Source organism: Labeo rohita, chromosome 2, assembly GCF_022985175.1.
Source record: "Labeo rohita strain BAU-BD-2019 chromosome 2, IGBB_LRoh.1.0, whole genome shotgun sequence".
In the NCBI taxonomy this organism is placed as follows: Eukaryota; Metazoa; Chordata; class Actinopteri; order Cypriniformes; family Cyprinidae; genus Labeo; species Labeo rohita.
Genome location: NC_066870.1, coordinates 1,838,048 through 1,860,947, shown reverse-complemented (window position 1 = coordinate 1,860,947; position 22,900 = coordinate 1,838,048). Strand labels below are relative to the sequence as shown.

Below are 22,900 nucleotides of genomic sequence, written 5' to 3'. Positions count from 1 at the left end.
CACCAAAAATGTTAACTTTAAAGGTTGGATCAAGCAGACATATATAACAATTGTGTGTTAGCAGTGGCTAGGACTGTAACCAGTTAGCAGCAGCAGCATTAGTAGTATAAACAAACAACACGATTCAGCTTCTCGTTTCTACTAAACTGTGGTCGTAGTGAATTACAGACTATAACACTTTTATAAATAAAATAACGATCTCTTGTTATTCATTTAAATGCAGTACTTGTCATGTAATATTTTTGTTTGATCGCTTTATTTAATCTTCATATATGCATGGCGATACTCTGGCAATTCTATCTGTATACAGTTAGCAAATAAAATCGATTACCTTTGGTACGTGAAAAGAGGTCAAATGATATGATACATTGTACTACTGATGTGCGCGAAAACAAGAACGAATGAAGTTATAAAATTTAAAATATTGTAAATGCGTTCCGATAAAATCAAACATTGTCTCGCTGCACAATAAAAAGCTGTTTAATACACAGGCGTATACAGAAATGAGCAACAATAATAACGATTTTTGTATAAAATGTTCTCCTCCGAGGTTGTTAAAGCATCGGGATCCCAAATAAAGACAGCATAAGCTATAAAATGTATTTAAAAAATCATTTACAAGCAGTACTGACCAGTCCCGAGGAACCATATGAAGAAACATTTTGCAAAACATTCGAAAAAGTAAAAAAAGTAAAAGTACATAAATGCAACAATCGACTGGCTTTTGGGTAGTTCTGACATGACTGTCCGAAAGGAGAGGAAGCCTTTTGATGGTCACAGAATAAAGAAACTGCCTTGCGTCCTGAGCTCTTAGCGCCCCCTTTCGATCCGTAATCACCAGTGTAGGTAAATTTACATATCCGGATTATCTGACAGACACAATTTTTATTAATTACACAGGTATAGAAGACTAAATAAACATATAAAAAATTTAATTAAAATAATACAATAAATAAACGGATGAAGAATATAAGTCAAGGGAAAAACTGTATTCCAAACAATCATATTACAATGCGCTTCACAATGGCAGCAAGAATAGTGTTTTATATATATATATATATATATATATATATATATATATATATATATATATATATAGTTTCATGAAATTGAATTTACAAACAGACAGTGCAAATATAGCCATCTTTTCTGTACTAGCCTCTTTTCTTGCCGACTTTTTGCATGGCGTAGTAACTCCAGGCAGTGCAAAACTATATTTTATTAACTTGACATTGCTACCCTCTTGCGTTCATTATGAAGATTTTTTTTTTCCCCAGGGGGACTTTGAATGAAATAACTCTAAATAAATAAATAAATAAATAAATAAATAAAAATATATAATTAGCATTGGTGACAACACAGGAGTAAAATAATTTACCAGAGCCCCGTTTCCCAAAAGCATCATAAACACGCAATCACGGTTCGAAAAACAGAGATGCGGGTCGTAGTGTAAAGAATTGTACCACAATTCTATCTATACATGACATGTTCGTGTCATGTATATAAACTTACGTGTAGGGTAAGTCGTCAGTTGTATTGCCTACAGACAGCTGTTTATGTTGCAGACAACCGTAGGGCATATAAATGATGTTCAAAGTGAGTAGATACTGACTCTGAAGGGAAGATCCCTTGGGATTTCTGTACGGAGCATTGCAATTGTGTCTCATAATGTGTTAATGTCAACGGGGGCAATAAAAGCCTATGCACGGGTCTCATTTTGAAGGCTGCGCCCTCTAGAGATCGCACTGAGACACAGACGTCATTTCCCCATTATACTAATATTGTCTTGGACAATGGCAGTTATAGACCACTGTAATTGGGGGGCAGAAGCCACTAGTGCTTTTAAGGGGCACACTTTTAAAATTCATCTTAACCTACTTTGATTCAGTCAGTCTGAATCAAATATTGTTCACCATGTCATGTATCACTGCAATCTCTAGAAGTCAACACTGGGGCACTGCAGTTGTTGCAAATAAATATGCATTTTGTAATTTAGTTTTTAAAATATGCTTAAATATATATAGGAAATGAAAGGATGTGACGTGTGGCCAAGAATGGTGACCAATACTTGGAATTTGTGCTCTGCATTTAACCCATCCAAGCACAGCACAGTGCTTCAGCACAGCACAGTCACATTATTATGTTCCAGGATATATATTTATTTATTGGTGTTATTTTTTTTTATTGTCAGTGTCTGTATGTTGTATTATATGTCCCACCTGGTTTACAGTCTGCTGGGAAATGTGCTTTTTTTTCCTTTCTATCCTCTCTTGATTGGTGCCAGCTGTTCTTTATCGGTGATGAGGAGAGAAGCTTGTATTTTTAGCAAAAGGGAATGAGAAGAGAGAATTTTCCCCAGGGAGTGTTCATCTGTCCCAGACACTGTGCTTTATAAATGGTGTGTGTGTGTGTGTGTGTGTGTGTACCAAACTATATTGTTTAAATGAAAAGCTGTTGTTCCTGCTTTGATGCAGCAGAAGTTGATGTGGTGTTGCTTTATTTTTATTGAGTTTAGAATCAGTCTGAACCTTTGTCTCTTGTGTTGGGTTAGCAAGGAAGTGATTTGTTCTTTTTGAAAGATTTCTACTTTTATTTGATAGGTTATTTAGACTTTCTTACTCCCAGGTAGTGAACTTTTTTTTTTTTTTTGACACTCTTGAGCCTTGAAGTTTTGCATACAGATGACTATGCTGTCATAACAATCCCTGTTCACGCGGGTCTGCAAAAACGATTTAAAACACTGTAATGCACTGAATACATATGTGCATCGTTTTCACAGATTCGCACTTTTGCAGTTTACACTGATGTGATAATGGTATTGTTTAGGGCTGCCCCTTAATAGTCAACTAAACATTAGTTAACAAGAAGAAGCTTAGTTGACTAAAATTTTAAACTTCCCTCACAGACATGAGAAATATACCTACAGAAAACTCAAAATGCCTTTGAAATGAAAACAAGTGCATTTCTCTTTGATGGCGCATCAGCACCTTTGCAGCTGACACAGACTCAGAAAACACTGGACAAAGTCTGTGTGGAATAGGCTGTATTAAAGGCCTCCCAAATATGTGTTTATGTAATTAAGATTAATATAAATGTGCAAATCGTTGACTAATGGCTTAAATGGATGACTAATAGTTGACTAGAAAACAAATTATTCGAGGGCAGCCCTAGTGTTGTTTTCACAAACTTGCTCTTTGAAACTTGTTTTCAAAAGTTAGTATTTCAGCTCCCTAAAACACTGTTGTTGTGTAAATGCATAAAAAGTTTTCAGTTCTTAGAGTTTTGTAAACACCTCCTCAATCAGTGGTTTTCAGCCCTGTGGTTTTCAGGCTAGAAGGGATACAGCTCCGACCGGAAACTAACAATGAAATTAACTGTTTTACCTATTGGATTGTGTTTTTTTTTAACGTCTACACCTACCCCAACCCTAAACTTAGCCCTTACTATAATACAGAAACAGTTTTATCGTTGTACAGTGTGACAAAAATACTGTTAGTTTGATGTGTGCATGCCCAGTAGTTAGAGTTGTATTCCTTCTGGCCTTAACCCTGTTTGGGAGCCGCCTTAAGACAGGCTTCCCCAGACTCCTGACTGTTTTTTCTTTTTCTTGTGTTTTTTTTTTTTTTTATCATCAAAGAGCTCCAGCACAATTCTCAGTACTCTAATTCAGAAAATATGTTTGTTTGTTTGTTTGTTTGTTTGTTTGTCTGTCTGTTTGTTTATTTCATGCTGACTTTAAGCCAAGTTTTGAATCAAATCATTTATCATGTTCATGCCCAGATCTTGATCGTATCCGTTTCAGGAAAAATACTTAGCACAGCATAGAGGTGGCAGGCTCAGAAATAGGTAGAATATTTCCAGACAACATCATTTTTATTTATTTATTTATTTGGATCCCCATTAGCTATGCACTAAAGCATTGCTAGTCTTCCTGGGGTTCACACAGCACTTAAAATTCATACATTATTACATACATATAAAAAAAAAAAAAAAGTTACATTCTCCACATTCCGAAACATCTCTATAAACATATCTTCCACCTTTTTTAATGTATAAAACACCTACTAAAAAAAGGGCAATTGCTCATTCAATTAATTCATATACCTCAACCTCCTACAAGTACAGAATTCCAAGGTGTGCCTTTACCTGCCTTTTAAAATCTGTTTTTCTTGTTAATTTTTCATGTATAAACCTTCCTTCTGTTGCTCGTCTAGTAGCATATTCATGTGACTGAACATTGGATTGTACACTCTCAGCCATTTAAAATTAAAATGCATACTATTAATATTTGTACCATACATTAAATGAAATTATAAATGAATCAATATATATGATAAAATCCACTTTTCTGTACTCAACAACTCCTCATTCAAAATAGCCATCAATTCAGCCAACATTTGTGCAGATGCATAAACTGTTGTATCGTTGTATCTGCATACATAGTTAATTTAGCACTTTTTAACATCAGATATAAATAATTTGTAAAAAAGGGAATACAACAGTGGTCCTAAGCAGCTCCCTTGTGTAACTCCACACTCAATTCCCTCTTCTATCTGAGAAAAAAAAAAACAACTCTCTGTGATCTTTTATCCAAATAGTTTTCAATCTAAGCAATTACTGATTGCCTAAATCTATAACACTCCAGTTTTTCCAAAAGAAGGTTATGATCAATAAGGCCACATGCAGCAGTAAAATCTAATAAGACTGCTCCACCCTCTATATCAGTCATCTGTCATTTGTGCTACAGCTGTACATGTGGACTGTCCTTTTCCCTGCAGGGGTTCACTTCAACAATAATGTCCTTCCTGAAGGAGATCAGCCCATTAAAGAACCATTTTTTCTCAGGGAATGATGTTTTACTGTTCAGCTGAAGTTCAGCTGAAGTTTTAATGTAATGTCACAGGGAATTAATGTTAATGGCATTGAAATTCTGCAGCTGAGTGATGATATCTTGGATCACTGTGTATACTCCTTATAGCTACAGCTGTAAACTCAACTCCTTGTTACAAATATGGTAGAACCATCACTTTTACCACAAAAGACTGCTTTGTGAATAATCTTCCTGACTTATCTCAATTCCTCAGCGTGTCCAATAGCTCAGAAAAACTTGATGATGTAACAGAAAATATGGACTCTCTCTTTTCTAGCACTTTAAATACGGTTGCTCCTTCACGCTTAAGGAAGATTAAGGAAATCAGTCCGACGAAAATGGAGTGCAGCTGAAAGAAAACAAAACTAGAGGTATTTCGTATCGAATGGCAGGTAAGTACCCTATCCTGCAGAAAAGCCTTAAAAACTGCTAGATCTGACTATTTTTAATTTCTTTTAGAAGAAAACAAACACAACTCCAGGTACTTATTTAATACTAAATTAATGAAAAATAAAGCATCAACAGTTGTTAACATTTCCCAACTACTTGACCTCTAAGATCGATACTATATTAGAGACAAAATTGTAACCAGCCGTCAGCCACAGTATCACATCAGATAATGTGCTCTATCCTATGAGAAACAACTCCACTCATTCTCTACTATAGGAGAGGAAGAATTGTATAAACTTGTTAAATTATCTAAACCAACAACATGAATGTTAGACCTTATTCCATCTAAGCTGCTAAAAGAGATGCTTCTAAAAGTCATAGATCCTCTTCTGACTAACATTAATACATCATTGTCATCAGGATATGTCCCCAAAACCTTCAAACAGGCTGTTGCTAAGCCTGTCATTAAAAAAAACAAACAAAAAAGAACTAGTTAAGTACAGGCCGATCTCAAATCTCCTTTTTCTGTCAAAGATACTAGAAATGGTAGTATCCTCACAACTATGTTCCTTCTTAGAGAAAAATTGTATCTGTGAGGTTTTCCAGTACCATGTATTGGCATGGTTCAAATCATACTTATCTGACCGCCATCAGTTTGTAGCAGTGAATGAAGAGGTATCATATTGATCACAAGTGCAGTATGGAGTACCTCAAGGCTCAGTACTAGGCCACTACTTTACATGCTTTACATGTTACCCTTGGAAGATATCATCAGGAAACATGGTGTTAGCTTCACTGTTATGCTAATGATTGCCCGACGTTAATATAAAAAACTGGATGGCTAGTAATTTCTTACTGTTAAATTCTGTTAAAAACCCAAAACCTCAGCATGTAATAACTTAGAACACTGTCGAACACTTGATGGCTGCTCTGTCAGTTTTTCATCATCAGATAGGAACCTAAGCGTGCAATCTTTCCTCCAAAAGCCACGTTTGTAAAACCGCATTTTTCCATCTCAAAAAAATATATCTAAATTACGATCTGTGCTCTCAATGTCAAATGCAGAAATGTTAATTCATGCATTCATGACCTCAAAGCTAGATTATTGTAAAGCTTTATTGGGTGGTTGCTCTGCACGCTTAATAAACAAACTCCAGCTGGTCCAAAATGCGGCAGCTAGAGTTCTTACTAGAACCAGGAAGTATGAAAATATCAGTCTGGTTCTGTCAACACTGCAGTGGCTCCCTATTAAACGTATAGATTTTAAAACCTTGCTAATTACTTAAAAAGCCCTGAACAGTTTTGCACCTCTGTGCTTTAACGAGCTCTTATCGCATTATAGTCCTTCACGTCCACTGCGTTCTCAAAACAAAAAAGAAAGCAATTTGATAATACCTAGAACAGGGGTGCCCAACCCTGTTCCTGGAGATCTACCTTCCTGCAGAGTTTAGTTCCAACCCTGATAAAACACACCTGTATGTAATTATCAAGTGCTCCTTCAGATCCTAATTAGTTGTTTCAGGTGTGTTTGATCAGGGTTGGAGCTGAATTCTGCAGGAAGGTAGATCTCCAGGAACAGGGTTGAGCACCCCTGACCTAGCATATCAAAATCAACTGTGGGCGACAGATCCTTTTCCTATTTAGCACCCAAATTCTGAAACAATCTACCTAACATTGTTCGGGAGACAGACATACTCTGTCAGTTTAAATCTAGATTAAAAACCCATCTCCTTAACCTGGCTTTGATCGCACGGATACTATTTAAACTGAACTGAACTGAGCTGGATGATCACTGAACCAATGATGAACTGACTTTTGCAGAAAATTTAGTGTTTACTATTGTCCTTCTGCTTTATTGACACACTATTTTACTTTTTTTTTTTTTTTAATTATTATTATTCTATAAAGCTGTTTTGACACAATCAGTATTGGTAAAAGCATAAAGCAAAATAAAGGTGACTTGACTTGACTTAATGAGGAGAAAAAAAGGGACTCTATAACATCTGACTGTTACTGATTTACCATGCAGCTCAAAGCATTATGGCTAGAATCTCTTGTCAGTCTACTCTGGTTCATCAACACAGTTTCACTGATGATCCAGAACCAACCCAAATCCCAGGATAGAGTGGCTGGGTGAATGTTGTCTGGACTGTGTGGATGAGGCTCATTGTGTCAGAGACGCTGTAGAAGGACAGAGTTCCTGCACTGTGATCCACAAACACTCCTATTCTACTGCTGATGGGCTTTACAGGGAGAACGTTCTCTATGTTATTGTGTCTGAATGAGTATCTGGAAGGAGAGCAGAACAAACTCCAGGACTGATCGTTATATCCAAACAAACACTCATTACCCCGTCCCTTCCTGCTGATGCTCTTATATGACACTGATATACGCACATGTCCACTCCACTGCAGCTCCCAATAAAAGCGTCCACACACACTCTCTCTACACAACACCTGAGCATACACATCAAATCTGTCTGGATGATCAGGATACGACTGAACTGTGCTACTGTCAGTAATCACTCCGTTGCTCTCAGACAGATGGAGGTATTTATTCACTGTGTTCAGATCCAGAGTGAGCTGATGGGAATCTGATGGAGATAAAACACATCAGAATCCGGAATTATGAATCTGTTTAACTTTTCATGTAGCTGAACTCTTCATGTTCAGTGTATCATCAGTGTCTCAGTACAGATGAGCAGATATCTCGTGCAAATTACATCCTGTGCATTTACATTATAAAACACTTATTTTACGTTCTACAGTAAGAACATGAACACACTCAGTTAGTTTTTCTGTTTGTTTTCTTACTGACTTACATTGTAGGAAGTCGTTCCTGGTCCTGGGAACAATGTTGATGAATGTGACTGTGGAAATCAACAGACATGAACAGTGTGATTCTCATGATCCTGCATCCATTCCTAACACATTTCTAATATGATGTTCTCCATGAGATGAGATGATGATGGACTCGTTTCTGAGAGCAGATGAATCTCCAGGACTTTACCTCTGTCTAAGATCTTCTTGAGCTCCTTTTTGCAGTAATCTTCCAGTTTGTCTCTCAGCTGATGAACAGATTCTCTCAGATCATCAAAAGAGACAAGAGAACTGAAGGGATCGTCATTTCCATCTGTAGATTCAGGAGGTGCTGAGAGAGACTGAAAATCCTATAGAAAACGGAAATCAAAACTGATCAGCTCCACATGGGGTCACAGATTATATAAGTGAAAGAAAAGTTCTGACATGAGACCAATTTAAACAAGATTTCCACAGCGGGGTCACTTTCAAAAGAAGATGATCAGATGAGAGTCTGACTGAAGCTTATATAATAAGACACTCATGAAATCTTTCTCTGTGAGTCTCCTGTCACAGCAGGATGTGTCTCAAGTCCACTATGATGGTGTTCTTCTAGATCTGTGTTACCTGCAGGAATTGGATGTGATCCTGTGTGTGTGAAAGCTGCTCCAGCTCAGCGTCTCTCCTCCTCAGATCAATGATCTCCTGCTCCAGTCGCTCCAGTCCTCCTTCAGCTCGACTCACCGCTCGCTTTTCCTGATCTCTGATCAGCCGAATCAGCTCAAAGCGGCTTCTCTCAATGGAGCGGATGAGCTCAGTAAAGATCCTCTCACTGTCCTCCACTGCTGTCTGTGCAGAGCGCTGTTAGGACACACAGTGATTCAGGCTTCAGTGGGACTGAAAGAGACAAGAGAGTCTGAACTGAGACTGAGACAAACTTCTCTTCTTCTCCAGACTCACCTTATGAGACTCCACAGCCTCTCTCAGCTGCTGAAGATCTTTCTCTCTCTGCTGGATTCTCTGATGGCAATTTACCTGTATATCTTTCCAGTGTCTCTATTGAGGAAAAAATGCTTAAAATGTTACAGTACATATAATATACCACCAAATCATTATATAAAGGTTGTGTAATTCCAGTATTGGTGGAGTGGATCAGTAGCTAAAAATCATTTTTTGTAATGTTAGTGGTTATGAAATGCAAACTCAAAATGTCCTTGTTATTTGTTTATATAAGAGGTTACTCCTCAATAACATATTGCACATTTCATGTCTCAAATTTAACTCTTCAGTAACTCCTCTGAGTTTTTGTTTTCTACTCTTTTGAAATGGCAGGATTTGAAAAAGCCCTGTTTGTGACAACACCATTTTTTTCTCAACACGCCCCTAAACATGCATAAGTAAATCAGGAAAACATGTTCTTAACGACTCAGGTTTGTCACCAGTTTATATCTTGCAGTTCTGAGTTAATATATCACAATAACCTTATTTATGCATTTATTTATTTATTTTTTTAATTCCATAAGAGAAAAACTGGCTTTGAGCATTGATCACTTGGTTAAGGTTTATGATTTACTATGACAATTTATTGGGTAACACTTTACTTGAAGGGGTGTGCATAAGACTGACATGACACATTCATAATCATGACATGACACATGTTATGCATAAGAAGGAGGTTTTATGCATGTTACTGACAACTGTCATTAAGTGTCATTCACTCAGTTATGTCATTTTTAATGCGAAGTTGACATTGATTGAGATGCGTTTGTTATGACATCTTGACATAAACCAATACATCATAACCTGTCAGTGTCTTTGTCATGACAACTTGACATTACCAAGACAATGTTGTACTATATGACAGCAAGATATGTTATATGCTATTTCTGTTGTACTATATGACAGCATTTGCTCATGAATGGGAACCAATCTTTTGTTGTAAGGAAATAAAATGATGAAAATGGAAAAACATTAAGAAATAAAAATGCATTTGCACCTGTTGAGCAATTATTTGTTATCAAGCCAGATAAGAAGGATCAGTCTGTTAACCGTTCAAGAGGACTCCAGTGATTGAAAAAATAAAAAATACAGCATAACCCTGGGTGAATCGCTTTCTAAATGCAATAAAATACAATTTTATCCATTTAATTATTATTATTGGATTATGGATTTTATTTCTCTAACACCTGTTCATCTTTTTTACGACATTTGAAATGGACTATTATCTGACCTTCTGTTGGAGGAAACTTAAAGAAAAAAAAAAAACATTATGAAATGAAAAATATTCATGATGCTATTATAAAATAATTTGAGTATTAGCACTTAATGACATTTTAGTGACAAATTCAAGTTGTACCACTATAAAAAAAAAAGTGGTAAGAAAAAAATTAACGACACAATTATAATGGCCTCATGACAGCCAGTGTCAAAACCAACCACATGACGGTTTAATGTAATGTTCACACATAAAGCTAAGTAGTTTATTGCTATCTGCTATGTCATGTTTATGACAGGTTATTTTGTCTTGGTAATGTCAAGTTGTCATAACAAACGCATCTCAATCATTGTCATCTTTGCATTAAAAATGACATAACTGAGCGAATGACACGTAATGACAGTTGACATAAACATGCATAAAACCTCTTTCATATTCATGACGTGTCATGCCATGACTATGAAGGTGTCATGTCAGTCTTATGCACACCCCTTCAAGTAAAGTGTTACCATTTATGGTTGTTAAAGAACACACAACAATATTACGTCTTTATTGTTTTCTCTTAAAGAATACAACTTGATAAGCATAATAAGCATAAGTTTATTTCTCATTAGTTCTCACCTCTTCCTCAGTCCTCTGTAATGCAGTTGACACAGTGTCATGGTTTTTATGTTCATCCACCATACACAGCAAGCAAATACATTTCTGATCAGTGCGACAAAAAACCTCTAGAAGCTTGTCGTGTTTCTGGCAGATCATCTCCTGCAGTCGTCCAGTGGCCTCGATCACTTTGTGTCGTTTACCAGGGTGAAACTCCTCATGACGCTCAAAATGAGTTTGACAGTAAGAGTTCAGACACACCAGACAGGACTTGACGGCTTTGTATTTTCTTCCAGTACAGACGTCACACTGCACATCTCCAGCTCCAGCAGGAACCGCACTTTGAAGTTTGGTCTTCTTCAGTTTCTCCACCATTTCAGCAAACACTACATTCTTAAATAAAGCAGGTCTTGGACTGAAGGTCTGTCTGCACTGAGGGCAGCTGTAGACTCCCTTCTCATCCTCCTCATTCCAGCAGTCTGTAATGCAGCTCATACAGTAACTGTGTCCACACTGGATGGTCACTGGATCCTTCAGGAGATCCAGACACACCGGACAGCTGAACTGATCCACTGAAATACAGGATTCTGCCATTTTCCTGCATGTGTGCGCTGATATAAAGTTGCAACAGGTCAACAGCACTTGAGTGTCTGTTTCTCTACACTGTTGCTTCCGGGTTCTGTGTTTGAGAGATGGGAAAAGTAGGTGTGTCTGTAAATTCCCAAATAATACAAATGTCCACTAGGTGTCAGCCTCATACAGACACAGGGAGTTGGAGCTGAATGGACTGCTAGCACAACCAAAGAGTCAATACATGGTTGGCAGGGTATTCTAACTAAATCTCAAGCTCCTTTTACACAACAACTGTAATAACGCACAACTGTACGTGAAAAACAGCTGCTGTGATAGATAGATAGATCTTTCCAATGTGTAATGGTTGGCATTGCTGGGAACGGCCATGAAAATGTCATATTCATTTATGCTGTGGGGGAAAACAAACTATTTGAATTAATGTGCATAGACGTAGTTAGGTGCTTGAAGAAAAGGCTCAAGTATAACAAGCAATATTGCGATCACCACAAGGCCTTATGGTGTTGCTGAACCAGCCCCAGCGACATCTGGAGGGACTGTGGCCCTGTCCCAAATGGCACCCTAAACCCTCGCGGTCTTCCTCAGAGTCCGCACTTCTGTCACGTGATGCCGTTTTGACTGTCAGGTAGAAGTCTGCTGTGGAGCTCACCCTTCTGAATGCTGAAATGACGAATGGGACACCCTACGGTCTTGACATAACAGACACGTGCACACACCGGCCATTGTTAAGTCCGAAAGACCGCAAGTATACATGAAGTGTTCCATTAGGGACAGGGCCTATGTGGTACATTTTGCACCATGGGCTGTACCACCCCCAGAAACCAAATAAACTGTGTCAGGGAGTCTCAGTCACCTCAGTCACCACAGTCCCCGCCCCCAACGCTCACCAGATCTCTCTCACCTGATTGCTGATTGGCATCACCTGTACATGCTCATCACGCTGCTCATATCAGTGCACAGTTCCCTCTGCCTCATTGGCCCTGTCCCAAATGGAACACTTCATATGCACTTGCGGTCTTACGGACTTACAATGGCTACCTGCGTGCATGTGCCTGTTAAGTCTACAGTACCGTGTGGTTCATTCATCATTTTAGCATTCAGAGGGGGTGCTCGTAAGCGCCCCCTTTGTGGTCATTATGTGTCCTCGATACGTACTCCTCCGAAGCAGACTTCTACCCGACAGTCAAAGCAGCATTACATCACGAAAGTGTGGACTCAGAGGAAGACCGTGAGGGTTTAGGGTGTCATGTAAGACAGGGTTTGGTCTACCATTTGCTATGCCATATGTACCTGACTAGATATATTAGGGTGGCCCTTTTTTTGTGGGAAATGTTAACCTCTCCACTAGAAGTATGTAATGTATGCAAAATTTCATCCAGATAATTGATAGTTGATAATACAAATGATGCGTTAGGACTTGCGTTTACTGACCTAATAAACTCTTTTGGAGTCAAGCAAAATGTCACCGGGCCCACTCATCATTTTAATTATACGCTAGATTTAATTATATCACATGGAATTGATCTTACTGATACAGATATCGTACCTCAAAGCGATTATGTTTCTGACCATTTCCTTGTATCGTGCATGCTGCGCATTACTGATATTAACTATATGGCTCCACGTTATCGTCTTGGCAGAACTATTGTTCCAGCCACCAAAGATAGATTTAAGAAATAACCTGCCTGATTTATCTCAACTGTACCCATTAATACACACAAACTAGACAAAATGACTAGCAACATAATCTCTAATACATTAGAAGCTGTTGCCCCCATTGTTGATTGAAAAAGGCTAGAGAAAAACGTACTGTGCCATGGTACAACATTAATACCCATTCTCTTAAGAAAGAAACTCGTAATCTTGAGCACAAATGGAGAAAAACTAATTTGGAAGTTTTTAGAATTGCGTGGAAAAACAGCATGTCCAGATACAGACAGGCTCTAAAAGCTGCTAGGGCAGAGCATATCCACAAACTCATAACTAAAACAACCAAGGTTCTTTACAACTATAGGACAGGAAGAGTTAAATAAACTTACCACTGCGTCTGAACCAACAACATGCCTATTAGATCCTGTACCCACTAAATTACTGAAAGTGCTGTTACTTGTATCAGAAGAACCGCTTCTTAATATTATTAACTCATTGTTATATTTAGGTCACATCCCAAAACCATTCAAGCTGGCGGTTATTAAGCCTCTTCTTAAGAAACCACAACTAGACCCTAGTGAACTGGCAAATTACAGACCCATTTCTAATCTTCCATTTATGTTAAAATTTTAGAAAAAAGTTGTGTCTGCTCAACTGTGTTCCTTCTTGCAAAAAATGATCTCTATGAAGAATTTCAGTCAGGTTTCAGGCCCATCATAGCACAGAAACTGCACTTGTTAAAATCACTAATGACTTGCTTCTGTTGTGTCAGAAGTTACGAAATATGTTACCTATTTCTGATGTAAAAAAGCAAGTTCACACATTCATGACCTCTAGACTGGACTATTGTAATGCACTATTGTAACCACTAGGTGGTTGTCCTGCATCTTCAATAACCAAGCTACAGATAGTCTAAAATGCAGCTGCTAGAGTCCTTACCAGGTCAAGAAAATATGATCGTATTACCCCAATTTTACGGTCTCTGCACTGGCTACCTATTAGGTTCCCCATCAGCTACAAAATATAAGGCCCTTAATGGGTTAGCTCCTGCGTACCTAACTAGTCTTCTACCACGCTACAATCCATCACGCTCCCTATTTTGGTAGTTCCTAGGACAGCAAAGTCCACTAAAGGAGGTAGAGCTTTTTCGCATTTGGCTCCCAAACTCTGGAACAGCCTTCCTGATAACTTTTGGGGTTCAGACACACTCTCTCTGTTCTAGATCTAAGTCTAAATCTAGATTAAAAACTCATCTTTTTAGCCAAGCATTCAAATAATGCATCTCATAAACTTTTCCTGCAGTTATATCTGATCAAATGCTCATTATTAATCTTTTAGCTCTGGTTTAACAAATCTTTCTTTGCTTGGTTTGAACAGCAGCTACGCTAATTATGTTCCTATTTGTTCTCCGTTTTTGCCATGGGATTGACATCCCGTGGTAACTAGGAATTCACTAGCTTCAGTCTGGATCCAGAACACTTAAGAAGAGATGATGCCAACCCCTCAGAGGACTTCAGATGATGCCAACCCTGAAACAACATACAGCACTACTGAATTTTGCTACTAATTTATAGTGTTCTTTGTTTGTTTGATTACGTCATACATCTCTGTCATATGTACATCCACTTGACATAGTCACCACTAGTACGCTACTACTAAATATATTGTAGAAACTTTAATTTGGTGTAAAGCTGCTTTGCAACAATATGTATCGTTGAAAGCACATACAAATAAATTTGAATTGAATTGAATTGAATTAACCACAGGTCAAGAGCTGTAGTTCCAACCACGTAAATTTGGGACGCTGTTTGCGAATGTTCGTTTGAACTATGGTTTCGGAAACACACAATCATTGAACTATGATGGTAACGGGCGGAACTTGCGACCATAGTTGGCTAATGATGCTTTTGGGAAATGCACCCCAGATCTTGATCGTATCCATTTCAGAAAAAATACTTCTAATATTTAACATAGCATAAAGTTGTCAGGTTCCGGAATAGGCTGAATATATAAAATAATATAAAATAATTTAAAAGTATATAAAACTATAAATTGACGAAATATTAATAGAACTCCCATTACTTGTAAACTGTGGGAAAGAGTCCTCTGAGATGGTCAAACAGCAATTTCAGAGGATTTGATTCCTAAAGGAAAAACACAATCATTCCCGCTCACTTAAGGTCTACAGCAGGGTTCTTCAGATCCAGCCATGGGGTCCACAGTCCTGCAGAGTTTCGCTCTAATCCAACTCATCTGCCTGCAATGTGAAATTATTTAGTAATCCTGAAGAGCTTGTTTGGCTTGTTCAGGTGTGTTTGATCAGGGATGGAGCTAAAAACCCTGCCGGACAGCGGCTTTGGATAAGATTTGAGAAACTCTGGTCTACAGCTAATTCACAGTCAGTACACAAGGCCATACTCCAAGATTCAGGAGCATTTCAAGATTCCATACCAAATGTGAAATGATCCCTTAATGCAAATTCCACTGAATGAGTGCCATTTCTGTCCCCAGGACATGTACAAATAAAAGTTAGCTATAACATACATTTTATTATTGAGCAAAGTGTCCTTCACATTAATCCAACTGCAAATTTAAAAGAAAGTATTTAATTGTAATAAAATATTAAAAACTACCTAAAACACTGAAAATATAGCATTTATACATGTCCCCTAGGCTGTATATAATCCATTCAGTTTGTAAAAGAAAATAAAACATACACGTTCACACATACATGCTGCAGTTGATGTGCATATTTTGTTGGGATTCCCTTTCGACATCGCAATAACCATAGCAATGGACAGGTCAAAATAGATGTTCATTAAGACTAGAGCGCCCTTACTAATTTCAGAAGTACCATCTCAGTGATTTAATTCTGGAAGCACTGAACAAGAAAGAAAATGGTTTTGTCTACCAGCAGCAGGGAGGATAAACTCTTGTTTTATTAAATGACGAAAAGAAAAAGACATATTTTTCTCTCTATTTTTGAGAAAAGAGAATAGGGAGTTTCGTAGATTGACACTGAGTGTGTTATCATTCTATTTGCCTTGTTAGAAAAAGAAACAAAGTATGCTGTGCTTTAAGAATAAAACGTTGCATTTCTAATAATAATAAATAATACTTTTCTTCTGTGTTGACAGCGGTTTTCAAAACAACTTTCTGTACTATAATGTCACCAATCTCGCCCTTTGGTCTGACAGAAACACCTCCAGAAACAAAATCAAATCTAATTAGATGCCTCATTTTATCACTGGGTAACAGATAAAAAAAAAAAGAAGAAAATGTCAACATCCAGTGTCAACCACTGGAATGCCACTCTCTTGTGAACACGTGTATATGACAGTTAGTGGAATCTAGAGATTACGGTTTATAATGTTTTAGATATTTTTTCTTACACAAACACACTGATGCACTTCAGAGGGGCTTTATTAACCCCCCGGAAGCTGTGTGCAGTACTTTTTATGATGGATGGATGCACTTTATCAGACTTTAAAACCTTGACCCCCATTCACTGCCATTATAAAGCTTGGACGAGCAAGAACATTTTTTTTTTTTTTTTAACTCTGATTGTATTCACCTGAAAGAATAACGTCATATGAACCTAGGATGGCTTGTAAGTGAGTAAATCATGGGGTAATTTTCATTTCTGGGTGGACTATCCCTTTAAGGTCTTAATCTACAAATAGAGTTATGTGGAAATTCAATAACAATTAAGAATATATCATTAGGTCTGTGTGACCTTAGTGAGTGAGTGGTGCCTTGTGGTACCATCACAGAGAGGCACAAAATCACTTTCCAGAACATTCACATTCTCTGCTCCTCACCAAAAGAATGAGGTATCTTCCTTACTGTCTGTGTCACAGCTTTTTTCACAGCACTGTTGATGGTTCAAGGAACGAAAATTAACATATTAGGCAGATCATAATAGAAACTTGGAACAAAATCTCTTTCAGTTGTTCCAGATTCATCTTTAAATGCTGTAGATAATACATTTATTGTTTAGTTCTGACTGATTTACATATGCCTCACCCCCAAAACCAGGGGTTGCTTATTTTGGGCTTGCTTGTTTAGCTTGTATTTTCTCTAGCAAAACCTGGCAAAACTGTTAGGTAGGAAAGAAAATAAATAAATAAATAAATAAATAAATAAAATATAAATAACACCAAAGAACCAAAACGGCACAAAAACTACTTTCACCTACATGCATTATAACAAAAAATAAAACTAGACTAGAAGATTACCTTGTACTAACAATTTTACATACCCATCCACTTAAAATCAATTAAATAGAAACTGCACAAAAGTAGCTAAAAATAAAATAATTTAGCCTATTTTCTTTCTCCCACTCGTCAGTGCTGTCATGCATCTTTATTGAAGAAAAAAAAACTGTTAGTATTTCATAATTTCATATTTTATCAACAAAACTGTAACATCCAGACTCATTACATTGCATTGTGTACTAGGCATTCATTTCCTCTAGTTATTATAGCTTTAAAACCATAAAACATCAGTATCAGGTTTTTAGATTTTACAGTAAACAATCAGTATTACACAGGATTCCCACACTTTGGTTAACTTCAAATTCAAGGACCTTTCGAGGACTTTCCAGGCCCTCAAATTCAAGGACTTAATGTGGGGACACATTTCAAGTGAGAGCAAGGTTACATCATGTTACCTTGTAAGATATATTGTTACAGTTTTTATGTGTCAAACACAACTATGCAAAATGTGTCTGTGAAACATTGAGGTACCATCGTAGTAGTTTCGTGTGCGCATGAACGTCATGGTAATGTACAACACAAAGTACCTCAAGTGGGAAACACTTAACGTAAAGCGCAAATGCGTTTGACTAACGTAGGGTGATCATTTTAGTTTGCAAAAAAGAGGACAGTTGGGGTCGGATGTATTTGAGGGTGGTTAAAAAGCCCCCAAAGTACCCCACATCAAAACTCAAAATATTTCATTTCCATACCTAAAATGTATATTTTACAGTCACCCTTGTGCAGATTGATCATAAACACAGCCAAAAGGCTTTTTACCAGTGGCCATCACAAAACTTAATATCTTGCACAGTTTTATCACAGGTAGAATGCAAAATGTTTCAATACAAGCATTTCAGTCAATTGTAATTTATGCAATATTTCAAACAGTTAACCCACAGCAGAAAATCAGCTGTAGAAGGACAGAGTTCCTGCTCTGTGATCCACATACACTCCTATTCTACGGCCAGTGGGCTTTACAGGGAGATCAGTCTCTACATTATTGTGACTGAATGAGTATCCAGAGTACTTGCTGCAACATAAACTCCAGGAGTGATCATTACATTACAAATAAGCAATCCCTCCTCTCAACCTCTCCCTTCCTACGAATGTTCCTATATGACACTGCTACATCCACAATACCATTCTCGCTTCGTTCAACCTCCCAGTAAGAGCGTCCACATACTCTCTTTCTGCATAACACCTGCTCCCAGTAGTCAAATCTGTCTGGATGTTCAGGATACCGATAGTTTGTGTCACCCTGAAAGATCACTCTGTTCCCATCAGACAGACCAAGGACTGGATTCAGTGTGTTCAGATCCAGAGTCAACTGGCAGGAGTCTGATGGAGGGAAAAAAAAAACACAGGTAACAGTACTTCAACCTTTTAGAGAAAAATAACTTAATGTACCTAATAAATGTATGTTTGTGTTTTAATTGCTTGAATCTCTCTCTTTTTTTAGATATAAAATAAAAATAATATTTGGTTGAAATACCGCCAAGCAGCTAAACCATTTTACAGCTAAAAAATTACTTGGATTTAATACTTAAATTAGTTTAAACAGTTTTTTCGAACTGTCCACTACCAATTAGATTCTGATATTTTGGGCTGAATACTGAAGTGCTGCAGAAGAATTTCTGATGATCAGGTTTGGATTCTTCAACATGATTTGAGATCATCAAAAGAGTATCTTGTGTTTTAATGGAAGAAAATCTGTACAAAGAGTCACATGATCAATGACACTTATTTACTTGTATTTGATTAGTCGCATCATATTCATTACTGCTTTCAGTATATTTCCTGGTTTAATTTACTTCTTGAATCCCAGATTTTCAATCTAGTCTCAGACTTCTGGAACCCTTGTTACATCCACAACTATATAAATGAATTCCTTGTATGCTTGTATGTCTTCATAACTTACATTTTAAGAATTCCGTTCTGCTTTTGGGTTCAGGGTAGGGAATGATCTCGACGCATTTTACTATGGAAACCAGCAGACATTTTTAGCTCAGAAACAATCCATCCCACAGGTACTGCTTTTACATTTACATTGCTGATGGTTAATTCAGTTATGTGAGCAAATAAATGTCATATGTTACCTTTATCAGACAGAATTTCTATTTCATCTTTACAGAAATCCTCAAGCTCCTTTCTCAGTAGAAAGACAGATTTTCTGAAACAAACACAGACTGCAAACTCTACAGACAAAGACATGTACACAGTCATCAGAATACAGTCAAATACACACAAACTGAAGAAATGAAGATGAATTAAAAGTCTTTCTCTCTGTTTACTGAGATCATCACTTGATAGAATTTACTCTGATAATTCTACCCTCATGAAAAAATGCAACATCCGTTCATAATATTGGTGAAGTTATAAATGTTAATTGATCAAAATGTCAACAAATTTAGTGAAAGTGTCCTGTAATATCAGATCTCACTGTTGTGTTCTTCTAGATCTCTGTTACCTGCAGGAACTGGATGTGATCCTGTGTGTGTGAAAGCTGCTCCAGCTCAGCGTCTCTCCTCCTCAGATCATTGATCTCCTGCTCCAGTCGCTCCAGTCCTCCTTCAGCTCGACTCACCGCTCGCTTTTCCTGATCTCTGATCAGCCGAATCAGCTCAGAGCGGCTTCTCTCAATGGAGCGGATGAGCTCAGTAAAGATCCTCTCACTGTCCTCCACTGCTGTCTGTGCAGAGCGCTGTTAGGACACACAGTGATTCAGGCTTCAGTGGGACTGAAAGAGACAAGAGAGTCTGAACTGAGACTGAGACAAACTTCTCTTCTTCTCCAGACTCACCTTATGAGACTCCACAGCCTCTCTCAGCTGCTGAGGATCTTTCTCTCTCTGCTGGATTGTCTGCTGGAACATCTTCTGCGTCTCCTTCAGCTGCTTCTGCAGGATAAACAGATGATAGTGAATGTCACAGAAAACTACTGGCACTAAATCATCATGTGAACAGATGAATCTGGTCAAAGTAGAGTTTCGCAATTTAAGGATTACCCCACAAAGGACATTTCTTTATGTTGTGGAGATGACTTTTCTCCACAACATAAATTGGCAAGCCAACCAGTAGTCTGGCTTGAGGCCTGCAATCAGCGAGAACAAAAAAAAAAAAAAAAAATTCCAGTTTCCATATTGTCACCATGTATAATAAAAACAAAGTTGTTTGTTTCTCTCCTATGATAAAAGTGAGTGCAAGAGTGTCTGTGACAGAGCAAGAAGTGACTGTGAGAGAAAACTTATGATATTATAAAATACGGAGATTTGAATGAGAAGAGAAGAGAGAGAGAAAAAAAGACATTAAAAGATGTATGTAGTAAGTAAAGAATTTAATTCAAAAGCAGCAATCAATAAACAAGCAACTCCTTTTTTGTGCTAAAAAAACAACAACAAAAAAACAAAAAAGAAAGATTAGATGAAGTGCTAGAGTGAACGACCAGCTTGTGGCTGCCTACGTTTAATTTATCTTTCATTCAGAATAATAAAGCAAAATAACAGTCAACTTTTTCCGTTACATTTAACAAGTTGGTAGCTGAAGAGGAAAATATTCCTGAATTGCAACAATTACTGTCAGTAACTGTAGTAGATATTCAAAGCTTTGCACATCTCTAAACAGGATATATACTGCAATATAGAGTAGGTAAGCACTGTAAAATTGTGTGTGATCTATTATATGTAGATGGGCATCTTTAACCTATTTGAACAGACTTAGTGGGGACTGCGACTAAGAAAGAGTCACAATTAATGAGTGATTCTAACCAAAAAAGAAAGAGAGAAGAGGGGGAAAAGGGAAGCAAGCCCTGAGAAAAGAGCTGGCAAAGAAGAAATCGAGAGAAAGAAACATACAATCAAAGACCAGAGTACAGCCCTAATAGAGGAGAGTACAAAGAGGTACACTGCTCCTTGAGGATGTGCAGAAGGAAGAAGAGCCACGCTGGGTGCAAGGAAAAAAACATAGACAGGTGAGATGTACTAGTAGCATGAATCAACCCAGTAAAAATCCAATGCAGTGTCCAATCCTGATCAAGCAAAGGCAAAAACAGTACATGGCCTATGAAAATCAAGACCTTGATCAAAGTGCTTGGAGACAACAGGCAAGCTGCTGGTAATAGGAGACATTGTTGGCTAAATGCCTAAGAGTATCCAAGATGAATAAAGTCCTTGGAGGGCGACATCTGCATCAAGCAAGTGGCAGTCCAAGAATAGATGGGACAAACATCAAGAGATATGGCTTGCTTTAAGAACTGAAAACCCAACACAGATGAACCCGATGTGAGCTGTTTAAACCAAACATGTCAAAGTGAACGTTATTTCACTCCAGTTGTCCTATTGCTGACAGACTGTGGCCTGTGTCAGAGAACGAACACACATCTTTATACTGTATCCAATGTAGACAAACTGCGGCAGTGACTGTAATTTCTATTTGCTTTTGACACGACCTGACACTCACATTCAGTGTGATCAAGTGTCAGTCGTTAGCAGTTGAGCACCAGTGGGTGGGGCCTATGGTGTGAAGATGACTGTTTGTCTATGTCTTGCTCTGGAGGCAGTGTTTATGGGTGACGTCACCTTGCACCTGAGACACTTTCTGAGGGTTATTACATAAATGTTTTTTTTATTTATAATGAGGACATGAAACTTGCAGGATGTATTAAGCATAAAAAGACCTCTTCTATGTCAAAAGATAAAGGGAATTTTGGCTTCTCATGTCATGATCCCTTTAAAATTGGGCCAAGAGTGCAGTTACCAAGAAAACAATATCTGTTAAGACAAGAGGTTGTGGAAGCCATTAAAAGCACTGCTGAGGGGTTGATTGAAGTAGCAGTATTGATTGAATCAGCCAGTTATTGTAATAAATGCATATTGCCAAGACATACAAATCAAAATGTTGTTTAGTACATGATTTAATAGCGGTTAATGGAGTAGTAGAAGATTGGTCTCCTGAAGGCCCAAATCCATATGTGCTGCTATCTACTGTTTTTCCTGCAGATAATGTTTTACTGTAATTGACCTTTGTTCTGCTTTTTCAGTGTCCCTTTAGAAGAGAAAGGCAGACACGTTTTTTTTTCCCTTTTCCTATCAAGGTAAACAGTATAAATATGTGGGTTTGCCTTAAGAATTTCAAAATGTTTAATTTCATCAAATAATATTGTTGAGTGACCATAATAAACAGACATCTCCCAAATCAAACTGCAAAATAATGGATGCACAGAAACAATAAGCATTATAACACAAAACCTTATTTCATGGTCTGAAGGAAAAGACAGTTACAGTAGGTCCCTACGTGAAGACACAGAGACTTTCTTAGAGCTGCCTAGTTTGCTAGTTCTATTAATATTATTTCTGAAGAATCCATAACAATCCGTAAAGAAGGTAATTAAGAGATTTAATTTGAGAAACTTACAGTAAAATATTTCAAAACATATGAACTGAAAGGAAATCAACCTGAAATAAACGATAATATTGCAGAAATATTACTTGACCGATTTATTGGTGAATTTAATCAATAAGCAGTCTACTGGG

General features: G+C 37.5%; 1 protein-coding gene across 1 annotated transcript; it reads right to left on the bottom strand.

The window, feature by feature from the left end:
- Positions 1-6,738: 6,738 nt before the first annotated feature.
- LOC127173289 (tripartite motif-containing protein 16-like) lies at positions 6,739-11,540 on the bottom strand. The gene is made up of 6 exons (XM_051123064.1): positions 10,895-11,540; positions 9,019-9,114; positions 8,686-8,919; positions 8,270-8,429; positions 8,082-8,129; positions 6,739-7,853 (listed from the first exon to the last, which is right to left on the bottom strand). The coding sequence occupies exons 1-6, from the start codon at positions 11,465-11,467 to the stop codon at positions 7,336-7,338; spliced, it is 1,629 nt and encodes a 542-aa protein (XP_050979021.1). The 5' UTR covers positions 11,468-11,540; the 3' UTR covers positions 6,739-7,335.
- Between the last annotated feature and the right edge of the window lie 11,360 nt (positions 11,541-22,900).

What these genes read in the sequence shown, in the direction of transcription:
- LOC127173289 (XM_051123064.1), bottom strand. Translation starts at nt 11,467, where the DNA reads ATGGCAGAATCCTGTATTTCAGTGGATCAGTTCAGCTGTCCGGTGTGT. An exon ending in AGGCTGTGGAGTCTCATAAG is followed by an intron (nt 8,920 to 9,018) that starts GTGAGTCTGGAG and finishes GTGTCCTAACAG; the next exon opens with CGCTCTGCACAGACAGCAGT. An exon ending in CAAGAAGATCTTAGACAGAG is followed by an intron (nt 8,130 to 8,269) that starts GTAAAGTCCTGG and finishes TGATTTCCACAG; the next exon opens with TCACATTCATCAACATTGTT.